Genomic DNA, 24658 nt, shown 5'->3' on the forward strand with positions numbered 1-24658 from the left:
TGATGTTCAGAGTGAAACTTTATTGGTGGATCAGGAATGTTCAGGTGCAGCTGCACACGGTGCAGCCTCACCTGTCGGCACCTTTACACCTTCTGATTCAAAAGGTCACTTCCTGTCAGGTCCGCGAGGAGGAGACAGATTGGATCTGGACTTTAACCCCGCCCATCCTCCCTCCGCCGTCAGGCTGATGAGGCGCATCCAGAGGGGGCGGAGCTACGTCCAGGTAAACAGAGGAAGGCACGGGGTGGAGCGCAGCGGCACGACAGGCCTGTGTATGGGGGCGGGGCTAAGGCGGAAGGGGCGGGGCTATATGGGGGGAGGGACGGGGCTTCTGTGACAGGTCAAAGTTCAGGAATGTTTGATGTCATGCTTTCTCAGTTCAGGCCCCGCCCCCTGCTGGTGACGTCACTCTACATGCCCATCCTGATGCTCTGGATGATCTGGAAGATGGCTGCAGGGAAACAGAACAACAAACTTTTACTACATGGTTTAAATTTGTTCTATTTGCTCAAATATATGTTAATTATATTTGCATGATTTTAATATTTTTCAAAAACCTTTTTTTCCCAATTATTCAACTTGATTTTTGTTTATTGTTTTTGTATGTTTTATTTAGCTTTTCTTATTAATTTTGTAACATTAAGGTGTTTTCATCAGCTCACAGTGTCGTCTGGTTTTATTCCTGTGAGAACCTCAGGCTGGATAAACAGCAGTCAGCTGGACTCTGATCAGAGTGAGACCTCTGATCAATAACCGCTCTGCGTCCACTGAGCATGCTCAGATAAACACACACCTGGCAGACAGGTGTTTCTTATCTGTCCTTTCTCTCTAAAGGTTGGAGCGACATCAGAGCACCGGGACTTTTACTGTGAAAGGTCAAAGGGCACGTTTGACCCCTGCTGGTAAAATTTGCTGCGATCTCATCAACTGAAATAAATCTGAATGAATAAATACAAACATGAATCATTGTTTCTACAGAAAACAGATCAAAGTTATTTTAACTTATTTTTACATATTTTACAGAAATTTATGGAGAAAAAAACTCGGCTTGCATTTAATTTCATATAGTGTTAGTTTATTTTGTTTCTTTTTCTAGTTTAACTTTACTAAATAAAAGTATGAGCTCTAACTGATAAAAAAAAGCAACGTTTTTAAGATTTTTAAGAAACCAGATATGTAATCTGTAAAAATATGTAAAAAGTCATCAAATGAAGCAAAAACTTTAAAAAATAAAATACAATTTATCATTAAAAATAGTTGTAGAAAACAAACTTCTGTGAAAATATGTAAAGTAAAAGTATATAAAAATTTAATAAAATGTTAACTAAACTTGCATAAAGTTTTGAGAATTTCTCTTCCTGCTCAACAATAAAATACATATGAAATATTTATAAAATAGTTTGATGTTTTGTAGGAGTGTGGAAATTATTGTGGATCCAAATATTCAGGAGAATTTCAATATTTTTATTGAAAGAAAGGAAACAAGTTTAGTCATTTTAATTGATAAAGTTTCTCAGCAATAAAAACCTGATTTATTAAGTTTTAATCATGTAATTAAAAGCAGGTTTAAAGGGTTGATGTCACATTTACAATGAAGCCAAACAGAAAAATGAAACTTTATTATTAAAAGATAAATTTACACTTTTTATTATATCTAACAAAGGCCCTGCGCCACTTTGGACACCCTGCTTTAGAGTTTTATTAAATTTATTGATAAAGTTTAGAATTATCTCCATATTGATCATCCTCTGATTGGCTCATAGCAGTTATGCTCAATTAAAGGAGATCAATACTGATATTGATAACCTGAAGAAAACTCACCTGATCCACAGACCACAAAGATGAAGAGCGCCAGCAGCCACGGTCCAACTCCCTTCTCCTCCACCAGGTTCCTCTGAAACACACAGCACTTCGATTATTGATCAGCTCTGATTGGTGATGATCAGAAGAGTCTTCTTCAGCTGATCAGATGTGATCAATCGATCTTTCTCCGTGGATTTTCTCCTGGAACTTTCCTCCCCGTTTTCCTGATGATCGATCACTGACAACATGTTTGTAATCGAAACCGAACCGAACCGAACCGAACTACAGAACCAGTGAAAACCAAGTAAGATTTTAGCAGAAACATAAGAAGTCCAGCTGCCTTATGGGAACCAATCAGCTGATCGAGCTCAGGAACCTCCGTTTCTGCTAATGATGATGTCATCAGATCTCACCTTAAGCTCGAACTGGTTCGGTTCGGTCAGAATCTAACCAGCGGCTTCGGACTGGTTCCGGTCGGGTTCGGTCACTCACCGTGGACTTGGCCACGTTCCCCCGCTGCGTGATGTTCTTGCTGTGCTTCTCGTTCGCCATGCGGATCCTCTGCTTGGCCACCATCTTTCCTTCTTGTTTGTTTGTTTGTTTGTTTGTTTATTAACGCCGTTAACTCTCCTCGCGCTCTCCGCTCCGCTGGGCTCTCGGACTGGGAGGAACACAGCTTTGTCTACGTACTCAAAAACTCGGAGCCCCGCCCCTTTAAACAAATCACGCCCCCGATAATCACACTGGCGCCCGTGAAGCGTGTGAACACCAAATTCGGACTTCCGGTGCGCTCCTTCAGAATAAAATAAGGCCTTTTGCTGCATTTGACAGTGAAAAACTCAAATGATCTTAGGGTAGAGTGTAAAGAAAATGTTCTCAAGAATGAGTAGCTCAACTTCAACATATTTTTAATCAAGTAAGCGTAAAGTAGCCATCAGACAACTTATTCGAGTGCCATTCAATTAAGAGAAATACTTTTCTAAACATTTTAAAAAATAAAAATGAGGGGCGTGCCGTGGTGGCGTAGCGGTTAGCGCGACCCGTATTTGGAGGCCTTGAGTCCTGGACGCGGCCGTCGCGGGTTCGACTCCCAGACCCGACGACATTTGACGCATGTCTTCCCCCCTCTTCTTCCCCGTTTCCTGTCAGCCTACTGTCATATAAGGGACACTAGAGCCCACAAAAGACCCCCTGGAGGGGTTAAAAAATAAAAATGAGGGGCGTGCTGTGGTGGCGCAGGGGGTTAGCACGCCCCACGTTTGGAGGCCTTAGTCCTCGACGCGGACGTTGCGGGTTCGACTCCCGGTCCCGACGACCTTTACCACATGTCTTCCCCCCTCTCCTCACCCTCCTTCCTGTCTGCCTACTGTAGAAAAAATATGAGCCGCTAGCGCCGCAAAAACTCTTTGGAGAAAAAAAAAAAAAAGTATCAAACTAATACTTAAAGTAGGCAATGCATATACAGTATGTTGTATGTTAGAACAGAGTAAAGTACTTTCATATTCACAGTCTCCAAATGGCTCAGGAGATGGACAACAACATTAGAACAACATTAACTATATACACAAAGTCTCACTTTTACATAAACTGCAGGCATGTCTGTGTCATCCACATTTTTGGTAAAAAAAATATTTTTATTCTTCTGTAAAATTACTTGTGTTGAGCAGAGTACTAGACACTGTATAATAACAATACTGTATAATAATAGTATTCACGTAGAAGTGCAAAGTTGGAGCAAAACTACTCTTAAAACAAAATTTTCCATTATATATATATAAAACACTGTTTTGTGTGTGTGTGTGTGTGTGTGTGTGTGTGTATATTTGAACTAACGTGCTCGAAAAGGAGTGGGAAGAGGACAATTTTATTTACTCTCAGGCTTGCTTGTTGTTGTCATTTAATTTCGGTCATTAAAAGTCAGCTATAATGTCTCATAAATCTACTTAATGTCATCCATGTCTGCTACCTCTTATTTTGAAAGCGGAAGTTGTGTTAGTTTTGTGTAGTACACAGCATCTTGACCCTCGTTCAACTTTAATAAGTTGTTCAGCTTTAAGAAAACAGATTTATTTGGTCCGCAAAGGTCCACATTTCATCTTAAAACGAAAACAGTAAGTTTTATGTTATATTTAAAACGATAAACTCTGCTGTCATAGTTATCTTTTTAAAGAGAACCGACGTGTTATGCTGATGTGGCACTGGAAGTCCCGCCTCCTGTCCCCGTCACGCATTTCCGAGTAACTCCCTTCTTCTTCCGGCACATGTAAACATGGTGCCCCCCATTCCGCTGCTCGCAGGTAATTCCAAGTTAAATCTCTGTGTTTTGTGACGTTTTCCTCTCGTTGTTTGCTTGTTTATTCAGTGTGTGACGTTATAAATAGGGTCAGATTCTAAGATGAAGCGTTGTTCTTTGTTATTAACCAACATTTAACCAGACTCCGTAGAAAATCCGTTCAGCGTCAATTTAACATCCGTTCGGTTGAAATATTGAAACTCTGGCAACTGAAGTCTGACCTCACCAACGGCAGCAGACTGTGCTGCGTCATTCGGCTTGATTTAAATAATCCTGAACATCTTCAGTAAAACAACGGGAATCAATTAACCACACCAATGGCTGCTGTCTGAGCTCTACAGGTTCAAGTGACCTAAACAACACCATAAAGATCAGCTGTTTCCGCTGCTGGCTGGGTTTTTATGTTTATGCCGATATTTTAAATCCTCATTTTCAATTCATAAAATGTCTTTAATTTAATTTTATCTGATGGATTTATCACTTGATAGTTAATAATCATTTAAATTAGAGCAGAGCTGAATGGCATTCAACGCAGTAACTTCAGAAAAAGTTAATGGAATTGTTTTTGTGTGATTTAGACAAAGATTTAGAGACGATCAAGAGCATCTACTGGAGTAATAATTATAGTTGTGATTTATTTTAAGTTTTCAGAAATCAATATAATGATTAAAGTCACAAACTCTTCCGGTTGTCTCCATGTTTTGTCTGTGAAAGCCACAAATAGGGTTAGAGGCCATTAGGAATCCAACCAAAGACACAGGTGTTGATACAATCAATCAGTAATCAATGCTAAAAATAGAGATGGATGACATGAAAACTCTGGCCAAAATTAATATCCGATAGTAATATTTCTGTCATAGCCGATAACTGATGTTTGCCGATATTGTATATTTCTCTATCGTTTTGACACCTTTAGGGAAAAACCCCACCTGAAACAGATTGCAACAAAATGGAAAAAAAATATCGGTTGTTGGTTTCGTTTCAGTTTTTATTTATCAGTCCGATATTGATATGTTAAAAAAATACTAATGTTGACTCATACAGATGCTAGTGCTGTTACATGCATACTTGCATATTGCATACTTGTTACTTGCATATCTCCGAAAAAAAGTCTAAAAGAATCACAAAACTTGGCTTTCCTGTAATCATACGTACAATCAGGAATATTCCTGCAGTCAGAGTGTCTCTTCCTGCTGCAGCTTCACCGTGTTTTTGTTTCAGTGTGTGGATCAGACGGAACGTCGCTGCTGTGCGGACCCCCGCGGTGTGAGCAGTACTCGTCCTTCCAGAGGTGCTCTCCTCCCCTCTGTAATCAAACAGCTTCCTGTGACCTTTTGTGACCTCGTCTCTGTGTCTCTCAGGGACAGCCGGCCCAGCAGGAACCTCACCTTCAGCAGGGACGGGACGCTCGTAGGATGGTGCAACGGACACAAGTTGGTTTTTAATTGCTTGTCTTCACGCAGCAACATGGCTGCTTGTTGACTGTCTGTCTTTCTGTCCTCCAGCGTCTCTGTGGTGAAATGTGCGGACGGATCTGTGGTGTCTACCTTTGACCTCCCAAAAACAGCTCTGCTGGAGTTCTCTCCCCTCAACAACATCCTGGTCACCTGGCAACCGTACACCAGTAAGAGATGACCCAGAGACGTTGGAGGAAACGTCCAGGAAGTCTCTGAGACTCTGTCTGTCTGTCTGTCTGTCCTTGCAGAGACTCAGGACAGTCCTCAGGGGGAAGCCAACTTGCAGCTGTGGGAGTTACAGAGCGGCCGACTGGTCAAAGCTCTGTACCAGAAGAAAGTCGACTCCTGGTTGGTCCAGTACACTCTGCATGCGTTCTGATTGGCTCACGGTTTCCCCCAGAGTATCATTAGCCTGGTGGGCTGCCAGGCTTTATTTGCTCCCACCAGGCTAAGCATTGTTTGTTTATTTTAAATAGTTGTTTTTAGTCACCAGTAAGATTCGAGCTGGACAAAATGGACAAAAATGTATCACAATATAAGAGTTTCATATCAGTTGATATTGATAATTATTGATTAGTTGTTTTATATGTCAAACTGCCAAACTAGTGCCATGTGATTTCCTCTTTTATCCTTGTTGTTCTTTTATTTTTAAGCAGTTATGATTTGATGTGCAAGTTACTCCACAGGTTGTTGCTAGGCAACCAAAGAGTGAGTGAGTTGGTTGATTCCACCAACCTAGCTTAGCTAGCTGTGAGAGGTTGAGCTAAAGTCTTTCCTCTGCCTTCATCCCCCAGAATTCTTTGCGGTTCTGGATCAGAGCTCAGTGAATATTTGGTCAGATTCTACTGATACTGATCATAACAATAATATATTGTTATTGATTTATTGTCCGGCCCTAATTAACACTGACAGCGAAGACGGGTTAAACAACATCCTTGGTGAAAGGGAGTCTGAGGTCAGGGGTCTGTATTTAATCGCTTCCTGTCTCTACCTGTCCACATGCTAACGTCTTCATCCAATAAAGCCACAAGACATAAATAAATAATCCAAAATATGTTGGACGCTGTTTTTCCTGAGAGCATGGATGCTGGCAACCTTCTGCGTATGACATTATATTTGTGCCACTAACCGGAGCGTGCAGTGAGGCTGGTGTGAGCGTTTACATCTTTGTGAATAAAGAACGATGTGTGGCGTTTACATCTCAACACGTTTGCTCGCCCCATTCGTGTTCTGGCTCTGTTTCTGTGCCTCACCAGCAGCCAATCACAGACAGCTGATTGGCTGCTGCCAGTCAGACTGCTAGAACAGTCAGATTTTCAAATTTCCTGTGAATTTTTAATATTTTATAGTATGACAACATGGTGTGCAGCTACCAGTGGGGTAGTGTTCCGGGTGGATCCATGTTTCTGATCGATCAGTTGGGTTTCATGTCTGTCGTTGTGTCCAGGTGTCCCAAGTGGTCTGAAGACGAGAACGTCTGTGTGAGGAACGTCAACAACGAGTTGCACTTCTTTGAGAACAATGACTTCAGTGAGAAACTTTCTGCTTTATTTCATATTTTGACCTGACTTGCGTAGCGCCATCTGCTGGCAGAACGCGGCACAGCAAGAGTCTCCTGCATCCGTGATACTCTGCTGTAGATTCATGCTAAAGAGACTCGAACTAAGAACTTTTTCTCATTAATTCAGTTTCCTCAGATTTAGTCTTGTTTTTATTTTTATTTCAGTTAAAAAAATTTGTTTTTTTTTTTACCTTTAAATTTTATTTTATTGGTTTTTGTTAACAATTACAACCTTGGTTAGCAGTCGGTTAGTGGTTGGCCTTACAGGAAACCAGCAGGTCAGGGGGGTCCAAAGTGTGGCCCACGGGCCATTTGTGGCCCTTGAAATGACCTTTTTTAGCTCTTAACCACAAGTCAAGAACGGTAGGAAACTTGGTGAACAAGACAGAAAAAAAGTTTGTTTTGGATCTACAATAATAATTAAAAAAAAAAAAAAGCAAACTCATTTTTGCATTTTTTTATATGAATTTTGTTGGACATCAGGCTTCTCGTCGTCATGGTAACGGCAGCGTCTTGTTTTCTTCCTCAGACTCCATCGCCAACAAGCTTCACATGCAGAAAGTTTCTGACTTCGCCGCATCGCCTGGAGCTCAGCCCTGCAAGGTGAGACCAAACCGGGTCGTCCCCGTTTGTTACCTTTACTCACTACGTCCCCGTCTGTCCCGTCTGTCCTCTGCAGGTAGCCATCTACGTCCCCGGCAGTAAAGGAGCGCCGTCCTTCGTGCGGCTCTACCAGTACCCGGTTCTGGGCGGGCCCGGCGCGGCACTGGCTAACAAGAGCTTCTTCAAGGCAGATAAAGTCGCAATGCAGTGGAACCAGAAAGGTGAGCGGGTCCAGTCCAGAGCCCGGCCTGGTCCGGTCCGGTCCAGAGCCCGGTCCGGTCCGGACTCTGACCCGTGTCTCCCCCCCAGCCTCCGCCGTCCTGGTCACGGCGAGCACGGAGGTGGATAAAAGTGGAGCTTCGTATTACGGCGAGCAGACGCTGCACTACCTGGGTGTGAACGGAGAGACGGCTATGGTCCAGCTGGGTAAGAACCGAGCTCGGTAGGCGACCCGGTTCTGATCCAGAACACCGACTCCCTCCATCTGACTCTCCCACAGCCAAGAACGGGCCGATCTACGACACGGCCTGGAGCCCCAACTCCTCAGAGTTCTGCGTGGTTTACGGCTTCATGCCGGCCAAAGCCACCGTCTTCAACCTGAAGTGTGAAGCCGTGTTCGACTTCGGGACTGGTCCGCGAAACGCCGCCTACTACAGGTAGGGAGGGGAATCACACCCGTTCTGTTTCTGAATCCTTAAAGCTACAGCCTGTAACGTTTATAATAAATATGGTTTTATATATTTGTTAAAACTGTCAGCATGTTGTGACAGTTTATGATCACATCCTCCCTGAACTGCTGTTGCTGTCTGAAGAAATGGACCAAAAACATCCAGTCAGAGCCCGGAGGCGGGGCTTAGCGCTGACAGTCAACTCGTGAACATGATGCTAAATGTGCTTATAACAGAAAGTTATTGGAAAAACAGCTTAAAATATAATATTGTCATTTTAGTTTACCTAGAATAGCAGTAATAAATGTCAATTAAATGTTTTTTTTAGTTCATTGTATTGATTTTAAATCCAAAGTACTGGAAAAGTTTGAAAACTTACCTTGAAAATACTTGAACTTTACAGTTTGAAAAGAGATGAAATGCTGTCAGGTGGTAAAATCTGCTCTGTAAGCCTAAAAGACCTTTAGGTTTCAGTCGAATTATTTCCCTCAGTCCTCAGGGCCACATCCTGGTTCTGGCCGGGTTCGGGAACCTCAGGGGCAAGATGGAGGTTTGGGACGTGAAGAAGTACAAACAGGTGAGAGGTTTACCTGCAGCAGGGCTCAGGTCATGACAGCTGCTGTCTGTACAGGGGAAATTCTTGAGTTTCTAACTTGGGACGGTTGGAAAACTTCCTCCCTGTTAGCATCTCTTAGCTCCTGTTAGATGAGTTAAAATAAGTGAATTAAATCATCCAGGTGGTTTTTGCTGTGATTACTGTCTGCTCTCCTGCAGGTGTCCACGCCTGAGGCTCCAGACGCCACGTTTTTCTCCTGGTGTCCCGACGGCGAGCACATCGTCACGGCGACCTGCGCCCCTCGGCTGCGGGTCAGTAACGGATATAAGATCTGGCACTACACGGGCTCGGTTCTGCAGAAGCACGATGTTGCAAAGGGCGCGGAGCTGTGGGACGTCCGCTGGCAGCCGTTCCTGGACGGTACCTTTCCGGAGCGGCCCATCCGGTACCAGGCGGCGCCGAGCGAGCTGGGCTCCACCCAGGCCGCCCCCACGCAGGCGTACCGTCCCCCCGCACTGAGGCACCTGCCGGCCGCTCCCAGCTCCAAACTGGTGAGGAAACGTTAAAATACATCCAGCCTGGAGCTGAATGTCTGTGGTAACGGGTGTGTCTCCGTCAGCATGAGGAAGAACCTCCTCAGAACCTCCGGACCGGACCGGGAGGAGAGAAGAGCCTCTCCAAGGCGGCTTTGAAGAACCAGAGGAAGCGAGAAGCAAAGAAAGCCGCCAAACTGGTGAGCAGAACCGCGATTACTTCCTGTAATCGGATTCCAAACGTCGGTTTAGTTTCATCTGATATCAAATATCAGTCACAGACTAGAGACGCACCGATCCCGTATCAACATCTGGTTCAATAATTCTAGATCAGGTATCCGTGACAATGTTCTAGATCTACAGGAGCGGATCTATTCAGTCTAATTCAGGGATGTCCAAACTGTGGCACATGAATGAAGAGTCATTTGGTAAATAGTAACACTTTTAATGCAAAATGAATACTGTTAATAAACTTTTAATGCAACGTGGCAGCGGAGCCAGATAGAAATGTTTTAACGGCCGATGCCAAACCTCACATATCGGCAGTGAAAACAGTCGATCGGTGCGAAGGTGTCCTTGTCCTGCTTCTCCGTCTCTGATTATCTGTGATACCTCCTTAAATCTCGACGCAGGAGGCCAAACCTGACCCTGAACCTCAATCTGCTCCTGCACCTGTGAGCCACAGCCAATCAGAGGCGAGCAGCGGCAGCGGAGACCCGGAGATGGACAAGAAGATCAAGAACTTAAACAAGGTGAGAGGAAATGGGACCGCTATGAAATCTGCATCTGCTGCCTGAAAATCAAACATCAGGAGATTAAAACCTTCTAATCTAATCTGTTGTGAACAATTATTCTGTTCTATTCTCAGAAACTGAAAGCCATCGAGGAGCTGAAGGAGCAGCAGGCATCTGGGAAAGTTCTGCAGAAGAACCAGGTGACAGATCCGTAAACACAGCAGAATAATGTCTGCATATGGAGTAACAATCAGACCAGTATGGTGACCTCTGACCTTTAAAGAAAGCTGCTCTGTGTGTTTGCTGCAGGTGGAGAAGATCCAGAAGGAGGAGCAGCTGCTGAAGGAGCTGCAGGCGCTGCAGGTCAACCCATAGGACGCCTTCCCAGCATGCTTCACTCTGACACAGCCGGGAGCAGCGGCTGATTGGACAGAAATGGGACTGAATCGGGGGGCGGGGCTTAGTCGTTTAGGTTTGCTGAGCGACAGCGGCATTCTGGGAAACCTAGGCAGAGTTGTACAGATGAGGTCGCCTCATCTGTACAGTGTTTTACAATAAAAACCTGTTCTGAAGCTCAGCGTCTTTAATGTGGAGTCATGACCTCTGACCCTGGTTCTGACCTGGTTTTGTTTCCATCTCATCACCAGAACAGCTGGAGTCTGGGAAGTTTTCCAGTTTTTGTCCAGGTTTCATTTTTCCTTATGGAATGTTTTCTATTACTTTAGCATCCCTTATCTTTCCCAGGCTTCACCTGCCAAACTTATCTTAAAAGATAAATATCAGCGTCTGATTGGTTCACTTTGCTGCCTGTTCAGCCTCACTCTGCTCCTATTGGCTGTATTTCAACCAATAGGAAAATGCAATCAAAGGTACAACCAAAAATACTCAAAACTCAAAATCTGCGGAGAGTTGTGACGTCATCATCGCGGATCGCTCTGATTGGCCGTTTTTGAACTCCTCCCACCATGTTTGTCTGAAATACTCCTCCCTCTCCGGCCGACCTGTCCGCCGGCTGGCTGTGACCGAGCGGACCCTCTCTACGTGTTTTATATTGATCGTTGCAGACACTTCCTGCGCTGCTAAACAGTGCCGTTCTGGTACCGGTACCGGGAGCTGTGGTTCAGAACGGAGGCTTAACGGCAGTAGAGAGGAACTACAGCTGAACCAGTTTACGGCACGTCGTGAAGCGGAGGAAACACGTGCCGGTAAGGAACCACTTCTGGTTAACGGTCTGTAATGTCAGCTGTTGGGACAGATTCTGGTTCCGGACCATCTGGCAGTAATGAACGTAGATCTTGTCAGAGTTCATGAGTCCACACCGAACCGGTTCTTCCTATGAACAGAACCGAGAACCGTTTAGGAACCTGACTGGTCCAAACACCTGGAGATCCAGAACATTTCCGGACCGTAAAGCCACAACCCTTATCTTACCATAAAGTTCATTTGAGTCACAGTTTTCCTGGACCAGAACCGGAACCAGATCGGGCAGAAACTGTTTTACATCATTACTGAGAAAATTATGGGAAAAGTTTCCATAAAAAATAAAGACCAAAATTAATTTAAATCAGTTTAAGTTAAACTATTATTTAAGTACTTTAAATATTTGCTTTATTGATTTTGTTTTACTTTTGTTAGTTCATAATTTAATGTTTTGTCTGCTGTACAGTGTATAAATGTCGCAAAACAATTTGTTAAATTCCTGATAAAGAAATACAGAAATAAAATACAAACTGATCATTAAAATTAGAAAGTAAAGTTAAATAAATACATGTTTACATTCAGGCTGCACGTCCCAAAAGACTCTTCACTAACTGATCCAGAAAGATTTGCTTTTAGTTTTATTTTTTAACTTTCAGACAGTAACCGTGGCAACAAGACAAGATTAGCATCTCAAAAGCTCAATTAATACTTCAACTTGTTTCCATCTACATGAATCCACCAATCAGAGGCTCAGTCTAACTCCTGGTTTCTGTTCTCGTCCCTGATTGGTTGCTTTCTATAGATGGAGGCGGAGCTGCAGCCTCAGGAGGAACGGAGCCCCGCCCCCGTCGTCGGGCTGAGTCTCTGTGACTCCGCCCCCCTCCTGTGGCGGCTCCAGGACCTGAAGGCCGTGAGGTCCGACGGCCTGGTGGGGGCGCTGCTCGGGTCGCTGCCCAGAACCCCCCGGCAGAACGTCCGACTGGGCCGGCCGCTGCTGCTGCTGCCGGAGGAGGAGAGGCTGCTGGGAGAACGGGGCGGCGCCGCCGCTCTGCCCGCCCAGAACCAGGTCAGCAAACGGTCCGGGTCAGAGGTTCTGGGTATTAACTGGGTCAGAACTGGGTCAGAACCAAGATGAGGAAACAGAACAGGTCAGACATTTGTATCATAAAGATGTCTGGGGGTGGAGCTTAAATTTCACCTACTGAAATGAAGAAGGTCACTAAGGTGCGTTTGTTTCATCATTGTTGTCAGGAAGCAGCGGGGTGGAGCTAGAGCTGCAGCCCGCTGAGGGTGTGTTTGTTTTGTTGACCTCAGGAAGCGGCGGGCGGAGAGCTGCAGCAGCGTTACACGGAGGAGCAGCAGAGGAGCTTCGAGGAGCAGAGCGTCCTCGCTCTGGAGGACAGGAAGTCGGCGCTGGTTCGAGCCATGACATCATCATCAGGTAGGATCGTTACTATGGCGAGGTTTTTTTCCTGCTGCGCTCTAACGGTTCTGGTTCTGATCCAGGTTCTGATCCAGCCTCAGACGAGGCCCTGCAGCGCCGCCTGCTGGACCTGGAGCAGAACTTCAGCTTTCCGCGCTCGGCGCTGGCGGTGCAGCTGAGCACGGCGAGGGCGGGGCTTAGCCACTGTCCGGAGGCCCGCGCCTTCCTGGAGGCCGACTGGCCAATCAGAGCGGAGCGCTGCCCTCGCAGGGAGGCCAGGTTCCAGGTGTTCAGGGACCTTCGGGGGCGGGGCTTCTTCCTGACGTCTGCAGGGAAGTTCGGCGGAGACTTCCTGGTGTATCCAGGTGAACCTGAACACCCGACCTCTGTTTGACCCCGCTGACTTCCAGCTGACTCCGCCCCCTCGTCCTCAGGTGACCCGCTGCGTTTCCACGCCCATTTCATCGCCGTCTGCCTGGCGCTGGACGAGTCCGTCTGCCTGCTGGACGTCCTCTGTGCGGCCCGACTCGGCTCCAACGTCAAGAAGACGGTTCTGCTGTGTTCGCCGGCGCCTGACGGCCCGGTCCGCTACACCTCGCTGCAGTGGAGCGGGATGGTGTGAGATCCTTACCGGACCGGATTCAGTCACCTGGTAGAGGAAACGCTGTCCTGAATACGCTGGCCCGTCTACAGCGACCCGACCCGACCTGTGTGGTACCGCTCAGTGGATCCAGACTAAATATTACGAACATTTTATTGAGGTTTATTGTTTATTTGAAGATTAATGGACTCTTTAAATTCTTCAATGTTTGAAGTTGAAAACAAAGAGAAAACAAACTTGCAGGTAAACTGTGTAAGTCGGTTCTTAAAGCTGCAGTACGTCATTTTATTTAAAAAAACTGTCAACGACAGAATTTTAGAGAGATAATCTGAAAAAAATAAAACTCATCTGCCTTCTCCCAGTGCTAACTAGAAAAAACCAATTACAGCCAGGAGGCGGGGCTTAGCGCTGTTAATCACCTCCTCAGTTTGCTCTTTGCTACATTGCAGCTGGCAATGCACGTTGTGAATGCTAAGGCTTGTTAGCATACACAGATGAGACAGTTTTTCTGAAACAGTAAGTTGTTTCTCCACCATTAGCACATTTAGCAGGGCGTACTTGAGGATGATTAACAGCGCCAAACCCCTCCTGGCTTTTATTGGTTGTTTTTGGTCCATTTCTTCAGACGGTAATAGGGAGGAGGTGGAGATCGATCTTTTCACACATTATCTGTCTCATAACTGTCATAACATGGTGACAGTTTTAATAAATAATATTTTATTGTGTCTTAGCTCCGCCCACTTTACTAGTCCAGCATTTGGGGGTGGGGTCAGTTCAGCTTTAAGATGATTAGAAGCAGATTTGGAGATTTCAACTGTTTTTGTTCAGAACACAAAGGAGAATTTGTCTTTGTTGGCTCAGATTAAAGCATCAAAATATTAATTTTAAACAAGTTTTTATTGGATTTTTTGTTTAAAATAATTCGTACAGATTTTACATCCATGTCTCCACCAGCAGGGGGAGCCGTAGCGCTCAGTAGAACGGGTCGGTTCCATTCCAGTCGATGGCGGCGCCGTCCCACTTCGTCCTGATGGTCATCTCCAGTGACGGGAACCGTTTCTCCGGGTCTGCCTCTGCTGGCGGCGCCTCCCAGTGGTGGGAGTGAGTATCTGCAGGAGAACCAGAACCTTTATGGACCTGAAGCGGCTTACAGGAGCTGAGGGACGGCGGCGGCGCTCACCCACGGTGAGGCGGGCCGTGGATCTCTGGGAGTTCTGGCCGTTGCAGTAGAAGAGCTGGAACTGGTGCTCCATCCTCCAGTCGGACAGCAGGGACCGGTTCAGGCTGAACAGAACCGAGTAGCTGCTGTTGATGCAGCAGACCCAGACCGGGAACCGGGGGGTCTTCAGCATGCTGCCCACCTGCAGGAACAGCGAGAAACTAAACGGGGAACATCCGAAAGAATTCAGACTCAAATATGAATCAGTTTTTCACCTGAAAACCAACAACTGAATATTTGATGCGACGCCGTATTAGAGCCGTCAGAAACAAATGAGAACATTTCAGCCAAAAGAAAAAAACCCTAAAATTTTAAGACTAGTCTTTTTTTCTGAGTTTCCAAAGTTAAAAATCTTTGGCTTTTGAAAACTAGAAATTTCCAAAAATTGAATATTTTTTGTTTTATTAACATTTCTCAGAATAATCTCAAATTTCTGAGTTTTTGTCTAGTAATTTTACTACTTTTGAAACAGAATTTAGACTTTTCACTTTTCAAGAGATATGATTTTTTTTCTCATATCTCTTGAAAGGTGATATGATGGCGCTGCCCATCATGAAAGGGTAGCGCCTCCCATGATGGCTGCATTATGAGGCACCCGTCTACCAACGTCTTATATTGTTTGTATTTTTGTTGTTGCTTCTGTAGGATGACAGTAAAGGCTGATTCTGGTTCAAATACTGACACAATGGGACAAGATGAAATGAGGATCTACAGCTGCAGGTCCGGGTTCTGCTGCCCTTCAGACACGGACCTGAACGCAGGGTAGCGCTAGGATAACCTAACTCTGCTTTTTTATGAGTGAAAGGTTTTAGTTTGTAGTTTCCCTTAAAGCAGATGTGTTTTATTTAGCCTCTGTGTCTCACTTCCTGTCTTGCTCATGACATTCCTGTCAGATTAGTTGGACAGTCGGAGACGCTTTCATAAGGAATTGCTAGCTGTCTGCAAAGCCACGTTGACCCAAATGTTTCTTGGCCTTAAACTGGGACGCAAGGACTGGAGTTGCTAACTTAGCATTGGCTGTTGTGGTGTCAAACAGACCTGAAAACACCTCAGAATAACGTTATACTGCCTCTACAGGTTGGGAGGATGCATGTAGGTGAAAGTTGGTTTGTTGTTTCCATAACAGTCGAGTAGAGAACTGGTTACCTGAGGCAGCCCGCCTCGCTCCATCTGTTCCCGGCTCCAGTGCAGGTAACCCACATCACTGCGGGACAGGACTCCCTGCAGGGGGCGCTCCAGAGGCTGGCCGTCCTCCCCAAACTGCAGCGTCCCGTTGAAGACGTGAGGACTGGCTCGGCCCGTCAGCAGCAGGTTCAGTAAAGCCTGCAGAGATACAGACATCATCAACAGAAACGAAGCAGCCTGAGACTCATCTGCTGTTCAGGATCTTCATCTGACAAGAAGAAGATCCAACAAAACTGGGAGTTAGCAGGAACCGACCAGAACAACACGAGTTTTGTTGCAATAATCCACAAGTCAAGTTCATGTGGATCACCTAAGAAGCCAGACGAGGTAAATCTGCACGTGAACAATGGCTGAAAATGATAATTATAAAATTATGAAAGCAGTCTAAATCACTAGCTGCATTTCTATTGACAACAGAATTGCACAAAGTGACATTCTGAAAATAAATCTGCTTAATGGAAACACAAATAAAAAAAAACAACTTATTGCTCAAGAAAGTGTTTTTGGCGCTAGGGCGAGGTGGGGCTTTCTTGGCCTTGTCAAAATTGATTTGCCAAAACTTCAGTGAAAACACTTTTTGCTTCATCTGATCAACAACCGGATGTTTCCATTGGTGCAAACCAAGAAGAAGACAACAGGAAGCAGTAGGAAGATGATGGCGGCAGTGCTGCAGGCTTTTTAATGACTTGCTGTGTGAACAAACTTGTGATTTTCATTTTGTTTCTTATTTAACAGACACACAGCAATTGTGGGGTTTTTTTTTTAGATTAGCGAAATATTAACAACATTTTGCACACATTTGTAATGAAACAGCCAGTGAAGACGTCATTTCCCAACCCTACCACTCTTCGCTCTGACTCCATATGCAAACAGATTTCTCTCCACAAGCTGCAGTCAATGCTCCACTAAAGGCCGTTTCTGTTAGCATGGCTTTCTTTTGATCAGTTTCCTTGTTTCGGCCCCCATTGCTGATGAACTTTAAAATCCATCCATAGACGGTGGCAGCCATCTTTACTGGCGTAAACAGAGCGCTGCTGCGTGACGTCTGTATTCTTCTTCTGCACATGCGGACAACACATCACAAAGGACACTTCTCACCCCGGACCTTCTCTGTTCACACTGCTGCCCTCAGGCAGAAGGTACAGAGCAACCAGAACCAGAACCGACCGTCTCAGAGACAGTTTCTACCCGACAGCAATAACAAAACTAAATGCAATCAAAAACAACCATTAATCATCATAAATGATGTATGTGAGAATGTGGCTGTTCTTACTTTTTTTTTTTTTGCCAGTTGTTTGCTGATTCTTGTGTGTGTGAATTGTGAGACAGTTATTTTTTGTTTTTGGGCATATGCACCGACTGATGGCACCTTTTGAATTTCGTTGTCCTTGTGACAATGACAATAAAGATTTATCTTATCTTATCTGATTGCGTCGCATTTAATTAGTAGAATGAACGACCATGCAGAAAAAGTCAGATTTTAGGAAAAAGATTGCATCAAGATCTGGTGTGTGAAAGTAGCCTGTCAGGACTCCACCAGGGCAGGTGAGAATCTTACCTGTCGACACACAAAGTTTCCCAGGCTGAGGTGCAGCAGATGGGAGTTGTTGGAGTTCATATCGTCTCTGAGCCTGGATGGAAGGAAGAAGAAAGGTTCTGGAGTCAAACCAGAGGCCTTACTGCTCCCTGCTGGTGTACGGTGTCTGTTTGGACAACATGGAGGTTTGGGAGCGTTACCTGTCGACTGTCCGGGAGCAGATGAGGCTGTACAGGAACAGGATGACTCCATGACTCCCCTCTGCTTTAAACTGCAAACACAGATTTAAAACATAGACTTCCCCAAACCTTGATGTTCATCTCAGTTTAACCAAAAAAACCTTCCAGGTTTAGATTCTGTAAGAATCCAGGTTCACACATCAGAGCTGATCTCTGGGCCAACTCACACACTGAATGTGGTCCAGGATGAACTTCCAGACGTCGTCCTTCCTGTCAAAAGTGAACAGCTGCAGCTGGAAGACATCATGGGGTTAAAATGGAGGATGGTGCTGCAGACAGAGGAATGCAGAGGCAGAACTGACCTTCTCCGTGAAGTCATCCAGCTTGTAGTCCAGGTGAGGAGTGATGCAGTAGTCCTCGGTTACCAGGGTAACAGTGGCCCGCTCCTCCTGGCCGGCCAACCAGAGGCTGTCGGACAGCGCAGCTGCCAGCGCCTTGTCCTGGTCCCTCTGTTGCAGCTGACTGAGGCTGGTGGAGAGACATTACTGTCCACCAGATTAAGGCCATTCACGATTGGCTCATTGTGCTACTGACATGTCCATGTAATCCCTGCCTCTGGAGGGAGATAAGCACCAGGCCCCAAGGCTTCTGATAGAAAACCAGGAGAATTTATCACAATGGAAGTGGCTCCCCAACTTATACCAGAGGCAGGTTTATCCCTGGTAGAAGACAACTCTGGGATGGTCCTTTGAGGAACATGGCTGCTTGATTCCCACTCTGCATGAAACCCTGAAGGTAACCGAAAAAACTTTGAAGGTGTTTTCACACCCGATAGACCAATAGACTCAGTTCTGTAGTCCACTTCCTGCTTTTGGAGTGGTCTCTGGTCCGCTTAGTATTCATATATGCACTGGAACAGCACAAGAGCTTTCTTTAATCAAACCAAGATTGAGGTTTTTAGGAGGACCAGAGTTCGATTATAAATTCACACCTCCCAGACAAATCAGACTTTCAAGATAAACGGACTAGAGTTCGGTTAAAGTGGACTAAATGTGGCTGGTGTGAATGCAGCCTGACCCTGTGGTACCAGCAGTGGGCACTGCTAACTGAAAAGTTAGCTAAGGTAACCCTAAAGCACTAATCATAAATATTAGTTCTGCTGATGCTCAAGTGCAACATCAACTTGATGTTTATTGGAAGCTAATACTAAAGTGCTAACTTCCACCATGTTGCCACCCAACATGAGTCGATGCCATAACCTGCTATTACACAGCATATTATACCACCCTCAAAAGGGTTAAATCTGTAACTACACATTTTCCTGTATGTACAGTTTGTATGATTCAGGAAGTGATTTGTTGAGTTTTGCTAACTCTGCAGATGATTTTGCGTAATAACTTTCTGCTCATCGACTGGTGAGTCTAGGTACCAAGTTATTTTCTGTCTTAGGATACTAGAGTTCTTATTGAAAATGAATCTGACACCTCTCTGCTGCCAATCATGGTTCAGGTGTCATGACCTTGTCATGTGATCTTGTGTTTACAGGTGAAGGTGTCATTGCACCAAACAAGATCCTCACCTGTGCAGCGTCCGTCTGTCTGTGCTGCCTGGTTGGCTGAACAGCAGGAACTTGATGATTCGGGCCTGAATGACCATCTGAATAGCGCGAGCTCCGCCCTGAAACACACACCTGTGCAGGTGAGACAACTCAGCAAGGTGTCTGTACATGTCCAACTGACCAAAACTCAACAGAACTCAGTTTTAGTTTGAGTTTTTGTCTGGATCCAACTAATTTCTGGGTCAACAGCAATTAGTTGGTTTTGGTAAAAGTTCAGATTCAACCAACTAAACTTCAGCTTTGAGCAACAGAAGCTGCTTTGGTCTGCATGGGTTCCTCACTCTGTCGGCCTCCAGGATGTACGACAGCTCAGAGTCCGGTTCTCTGAACTGGAAGAATGACTTCCTCCACTCGTAGTTGAAGACGTGAAACGTTCCCCCAAAGAGGATCCTCCTCAGGCTCTGAGGGAAAACAGAGGAACCTGATCAGCCCTGCTGCCACTCACCAAGTGGTCCCTCATGCAGGAAACAGTTAAAAGTTAAAACCAAGTAGCTCCAAAGGATTTAAGTACAGCCATGTGTTACTGATTACTGCGATTCGTTTTGTTACAGCTGCCCCTTTTTAATACTTGCCATTGTCATCTATGCTATTTTCTATACTGGCCATTGCTCCACTCACACATAAATAAATTAGTACAAAATCATCTATAAAACTATGACTGGCAAAACCCCTCCATACTTTCGCTCACTCATCAATACTTACAACAAGACTTACATTTGACGTTCTGATAAATTCATCACAACAATGGTTCCAAGAGTTTGTCCAACATTAGGTCAATCATTGTTTCATTTTTGCTGCACTCAATGATTGGAACAACTTGCAGAAAGTCAGTAAAACCATAGTAGATGATCAATGTAACCATGTATTTGTGTGTTTTATAGTGTTGGTACTACTATGGTTATAGTTCGCATGATTTTTATGCTAATTGTTCAGAATGATCTGGACCGCTCCGATCTTAAATTTGGGATATTCAACGCATTGGATTGTCTTGGCCTGATATTGCAGCGGGTGTGGAGTTCCCTTAGGACGAATGAGAATGCAGTCTGTAGCCAATCAGACAGCAAGATGACGGAAACATGGAAGAGAATCCAAAAGACAGAACAACTGGCATGGTGCAACAGAAAGTCCAGTGGAAGTCGGAGATCATCTGAGATCTCTCTGTATGTTTTTTTCTCTGTTAAACATAGGCCACAAACTATCGGCAATGCTTCTTCCCAGGCTCACCTCAGTCAGCTGGGGGGTGACCGGTGTTCCTCCAAGGCCAGGGGAGATCACCAGGCTCCGGGGGATGGAGCAGGGAGCCAGGAGGGTCCTGTAGTGTGGAGGGGCCTCTTCCTGGTCCTCATCCTTCGCCACATCCAACAACCTCTGAGGACGGAGAGGAACATGAACATCTCCACAGTAAACACCATCCTGGTAACACAAAACTGATTAGTTCCTTCCAAAACATTCAGGCAGAATACAACTTCTCTGGTAAAGTGGCAAAAAAGTAGCTTCATATTTTATAATGAATTCTGCAGCCAAAATATTTTCTGTTTCATGTCATCAGCTACATTTTTGAACCTCATCCATTGCTTCCATCCATTCCTGCATTTAAAGATAAAAAACACACAACAGTATAGATCCTGAAAGAACAAACAGAAAAGTATCTGAGGACCAAAGATGTCCATGGCATTTGAAAATGGCACGTTTTTCATATTTGTCCTGCACAGGAGAAAATCAGGACAAATCCTCCCAGGAATCTGGAGGAAGTTGCAGAATAAAGCAGTGATCTGCACCAGGAACCATCATTTATTGACAGCTGATAGAATCACAAGAGGTTACATGAAGATTTCAACTCCTTAGGGGTCGGATCTGTCTGGAATGGAGCCCACTGGGAAGGACTCCCACTTTATAACTAAGTTTTAAATATTCTGCTGTTAGTCTAGAAGTAGTCAGCCTATTGGGGGATCAGCCTTAGCATGCTAGTCACTAGCCTTTCCAAAGCTAAAACTATAAGTACTCAGTTACCAGTGCCAGCCTTTCATTATCCTAAATCAATCGATAGTTTCAGAGTGGATATAGCCTCCAGTGCTAAAGAAGTAGCCACTGCTGGAAGCGCAATAGTCCTAATTTTGGCACTAATTCTGCACCATAGAAAGAATCATCCATCAAGGCCAGTGGAGATTTCAGAGCAACACCTGATGTCTTCAAGAACATATCTTTTCCTGGGACATCCAGGGAATTCTCACCCCGAAAGAGGAAAACCACATTCCAGAGTCACGGCTGAGGAAGAAGAAATTACGGCTCCACTGAACCCAGTGGAGACTGTTGGAAAATTTAGTCTTAGACATTTTATTAAGATGTGGACAAAACAATATTCACGTTTTCCTTAACAGGAAGCTTTTAAATGAGTCAGAAAAGAAACTGAAACAAATCCTTTCCTTGTTCTGCAAGATATAAATTCCTTAAAACAGAAGAGAGGAAGAAAAACGAGGTTTCAAAATGTTTCAGTCTGAAGGATCATGGAAACCTGTCGGCTTCTGTAACGGACTCACATCTGGGTTCTTGTTGACTTCGTGTTGCAGCAGCTCGATGTAGTCCAACCCAGAGTCCGTCATCACCACAAAATACCTCTGTCAGAACCAGAGTCAGCAGTAGAGCCAGAACCTCAAACATCAGCTCTGCTTGAACCCCATGGTTCTGGTTCCTGAATCCGACCGATCCAGAATGGACTGCGGTTCTGCTGCACACCTGGGGCTAACAGCAGCAGGTTGGTGCAGCAGTGAAACCGAATCTTCTCTGAGTGACACATGATCAGCTGGAAGGTGAAAATGGAGCCGGCTGCAGTGCATGACCTACATCAGCAGAGGGCAGAGTGACCCAATCCTAGACCGGGCTCCAGACCACAACAATATAATTAGAACCGAGACTGAACTGTCTTATGCAGAACCTGTAACAGGTCCGGTGTTTATAAAACTGTTTTATCATGGAGGATCCTGAAGGGGAGCGTTAGAGAGTCAAAATTTAGCTATTATAACAGTGAATTAATTTGGATTATTTAGCCTGTCATATCAGATAATCATGTTACTCATTAATGTATAAACATCTAAAATAAATATTTAAGTTGAAAACTAAATATTTAGTCCCAAACTAAACAATAAGTAAGCTAAAAACTAAATATTTAGTTAGCAAGTGAAATATTTAGTTTGAGGCTAAGTACTTTGTTTGCTAGCTAAATGTTTAGCTCCAAACTAACTACATAAATCGGAAACTACATATTTATCCTTCCAACTATTCAGCTTGCTAACAAAAGATTTAGCATTTCTTTTCAAGCTAAATATTTAGTTTGGGTCTAAATATTTAGCTCCAAACTAAATATTTGTTGGAAAGCTAAGTCATTAGCAAGTGGAATATTTAGCCTTAAGCTACATATTTAATTAACAAGCTAGATATTTAGTTTGAGGCAAAATATTTAGCTTCAAACTTAGTTTAACTCCATGTTAGTTAAATATTGAGTTTCAAACTGAATTTTATGAATGTAAAATTATGACTTTTGAAAAACAAACCCTCATTATTCCCTCTCATGACAGACTAAAGATTCAAAATTATTGCTGTTAATCTTTGAATGTGTAAATTTCAGTCAGTTTTAGTTGTTGGTTGCTTAGTTGTCTCTTCTCAGCTGCGTATCAGCAGCCATAAGAGGTGAAATAAAACCTGAGACAGGATCTGACGTTCTGTTGCTCCGGTGTGTGGAGATGACTGAACAGTTAATGATCTGAAATGAATCTGTTCCCAGACTCTCACCATGCTGTGGTCGGACTGCAGCCTGATGGAAGAAACAAACGGATTCCTGGTCAGACGGTGAAGAAAAGAACAGTTAGTCATTTAATTAGTCAGATGTTTTTAGTTACTGCAGAGTGAAAACTTTCCTTCGCCGCTGCAGGTCAGAGACGTGGACCAGGATGTTCTGAAGCTCTGCCTCCATCTGTAGACACAGAGGATTTCTAACCATCAATATTACTAAATGTTTGGCTAAATATTTAAACTAAATATTTAGTTTGTGAGCTAAACATTTAGCTTGCAAGACAAATACTTAGTTGGCAAGCTAAATATATAGTTTACTAAATAAAAATGTAGCTACATGAAATATTTGATTTACAGATTACATATTGAGTTTGTAAAATTAATATTTATCCCCAAACTAAAAATGTAGTTAGTTCAGTTTATAGATGTTCAATTTCAACATTTTTCACAAACTAACTAGTTTGAGCGAAATATTTAGTTAGCAAGCTAAATATTTAATTTGCTAATAAAATGTTTTTCTAACTGAATAGTTTGCAAACTAAAAATGTTTTAAATTGATAAATGTTTAGCTCCAGGCTAAATATTTAGCTTGAAACTGTGACATGTATAAATAAATAACTAACATTGTTAGTTAACAATAAATAACTAACATAACTAACATGCTAAAAACATTTGAAAAATGAATCTCTAATTTTAGTTATGGCTAAATAACCCAAATTATTGCTTGTATTTTTTAACTGTATAACTTTGCAAACATCACCTCTCATACTCAAACCTTCTTCAGTTGGAGCAAAATGATTTTAATAACCTAATCAACCAATCAGAGATCGATCTGCTCAGGTAGATCAGGATCTTACCTGCAGTCGAATGAACACCTGAAGAGTTTGAGCTTTGCCGCTTCCTCGGTTTCTTTCTTCACTTATTTTCTTTAAGAAGCAGGAAAATCTATCTATTCATAATCAGGACGTCCTGCTGATCAGCAGCACCAGGACAGCAGAGACTGGCTGGACCGACTCTGACTGGTTCTGCACCAGTTGGGTTTGAATCCATCCAGATTCTGGAGAACATTCATCTTCCTGATTCTTGGATCAGAGGGGGTCCATCTGCGTCTCGGTCTGCCGTCACTCGGATGAAATCCTGGCCTTTAATTGGCCGTCCCACTGAGGAAGACACAATTAAAGAACTGGACACCAACCCCCTGCAGAACCGGGAGGATCCGGGCCCGCCAGACCCGATTGTTCGATTCTCTCTTTTCTGTCAACGCGCCTTCGTCTGGAGACGGATGCTCAGGTTTGGTGTCACTGCGGGGGACAGACGGGTCAAAGAAAAGAACCAGCAGGATCCTTCAGAGCCGGCTCCGGTCCAACTCCCACAGACGGCAGAATGGTTCGGCCCGGTAGGAGCAGCCTGTCATGGATCAATACCTGATCCCTGCTGATCAGTTGATCAACAGAGACTTTGGTTTTAGTCAGAGCAGGAAGTTCTGAGGTTCTACTGGGATGTGAACTTGGATCCAAATGCTTCAATCAATAATCTACACTGCAAAAACACAATATTACCAAGAATTTCTTTTTTATCTCGTTTGTAGTGAAATTTATTTCAGTACACTTGAAATAAATTACAAGTAACTTTTCATTAAGAAATATTAGTTTATTTTAAGTCAATTATTACTTATTGCTAGATTATTGCACTTTTTTCCACA

General features: G+C 44.1%; 4 protein-coding genes across 4 annotated transcripts; 2 read left to right on the top strand and 2 right to left on the bottom strand.

Annotated features, from left to right (window-relative positions):
* Positions 1–2488, bottom strand: serp1 (stress-associated endoplasmic reticulum protein 1). Its single transcript, XM_032545027.1, has 3 exons — positions 2296–2488; positions 1822–1894; positions 1–451 (listed from the first exon to the last, which is right to left on the bottom strand). The coding sequence occupies exons 1-3, from the start codon at positions 2377–2379 to the stop codon at positions 411–413; spliced, it is 198 nt and encodes a 65-aa protein (XP_032400918.1). The 5' UTR covers positions 2380–2488; the 3' UTR covers positions 1–410.
* Positions 2489–4041: 1553 nt separating this feature from the next.
* On the top strand, positions 4042–10780 carry eif2a (eukaryotic translation initiation factor 2A). Its single transcript, XM_032591049.1, has 16 exons — positions 4042–4100; positions 5318–5387; positions 5458–5529; positions 5602–5720; positions 5802–5901; positions 7001–7083; positions 7644–7717; positions 7794–7938; positions 8027–8143; positions 8217–8373; positions 8878–8962; positions 9160–9492; positions 9561–9674; positions 10107–10226; positions 10343–10408; positions 10518–10780. Exons 1-16 carry the CDS (start codon positions 4073–4075, stop codon positions 10581–10583), a joined length of 1749 nt encoding a protein of 582 aa, XP_032446940.1. The 5' UTR covers positions 4042–4072; the 3' UTR covers positions 10584–10780.
* A 119-nt stretch (positions 10781–10899) lies between these two features.
* tsen34 (TSEN34 tRNA splicing endonuclease subunit) lies at positions 10900–13688 on the top strand. The gene is made up of 5 exons (XM_032544948.1): positions 10900–11413; positions 12211–12474; positions 12723–12849; positions 12915–13196; positions 13266–13688. Exons 2-5 carry the CDS (start codon positions 12211–12213, stop codon positions 13451–13453), a joined length of 861 nt encoding a protein of 286 aa, XP_032400839.1. The 5' UTR covers positions 10900–11413; the 3' UTR covers positions 13454–13688.
* A 622-nt stretch (positions 13689–14310) lies between these two features.
* mindy4b (MINDY family member 4B) lies at positions 14311–23365 on the bottom strand. Its single transcript, XM_032545031.1, is given in 11 exon segments — positions 14311–14601; positions 14604–14793; positions 15798–15974; positions 17395–17467; positions 17574–17644; positions 17780–17845; positions 17915–18080; positions 19132–19229; positions 19452–19571; positions 20395–20538; positions 22957–23365. Coding segments are annotated over 11 exon segments (1383 nt in total). The 5' UTR covers positions 23038–23365; the 3' UTR covers positions 14311–14404.
* Positions 23366–24658: the final 1293 nt, after the last annotated feature.

The sequence above is a fragment of the Xiphophorus hellerii genome, chromosome 18 (genome assembly GCF_003331165.1).
Source record: "Xiphophorus hellerii strain 12219 chromosome 18, Xiphophorus_hellerii-4.1, whole genome shotgun sequence".
NCBI lineage: Eukaryota > Metazoa > Chordata > Actinopteri > Cyprinodontiformes > Poeciliidae > Xiphophorus > Xiphophorus hellerii.

Bases quoted from the DNA above. Each gene is read 5' to 3' on its own strand.
- serp1 (XM_032545027.1), bottom strand. From the start codon at position 2,379: ATGGTGGCCAAGCAGAGGATCCGCATGGCGAACGAGAAGCACAGCAAG. The intron at 1,895-2,295 runs GTGAGTGACCGA...TGTGTGTTTCAG, and splicing joins GGAACGTGGCCAAGTCCACG to AGGAACCTGGTGGAGGAGAA. The intron at 452-1,821 runs GTGAGTTTTCTT...GTTTCCCTGCAG, and splicing joins CTTTGTGGTCTGTGGATCAG to CCATCTTCCAGATCATCCAG.
- eif2a (XM_032591049.1), top strand. From the start codon at position 4,073: ATGGTGCCCCCCATTCCGCTGCTCGCAG. The intron at 5,721-5,801 runs GTAAGAGATGAC...CTGTCCTTGCAG, and splicing joins CACCTGGCAACCGTACACCA to AGACTCAGGACAGTCCTCAG. The intron at 10,227-10,342 runs GTGAGAGGAAAT...TTCTATTCTCAG, and splicing joins AGATCAAGAACTTAAACAAG to AAACTGAAAGCCATCGAGGA.
- tsen34 (XM_032544948.1), top strand. From the start codon at position 12,211: ATGGAGGCGGAGCTGCAGCCTCAGGAGGAACGGAGCCCCGCCCCCGTC. The intron at 12,475-12,722 runs GTCAGCAAACGG...TGTTGACCTCAG, and splicing joins CTCTGCCCGCCCAGAACCAG to GAAGCGGCGGGCGGAGAGCT. The intron at 12,850-12,914 runs GTAGGATCGTTA...GTTCTGATCCAG, and splicing joins AGCCATGACATCATCATCAG to GTTCTGATCCAGCCTCAGAC.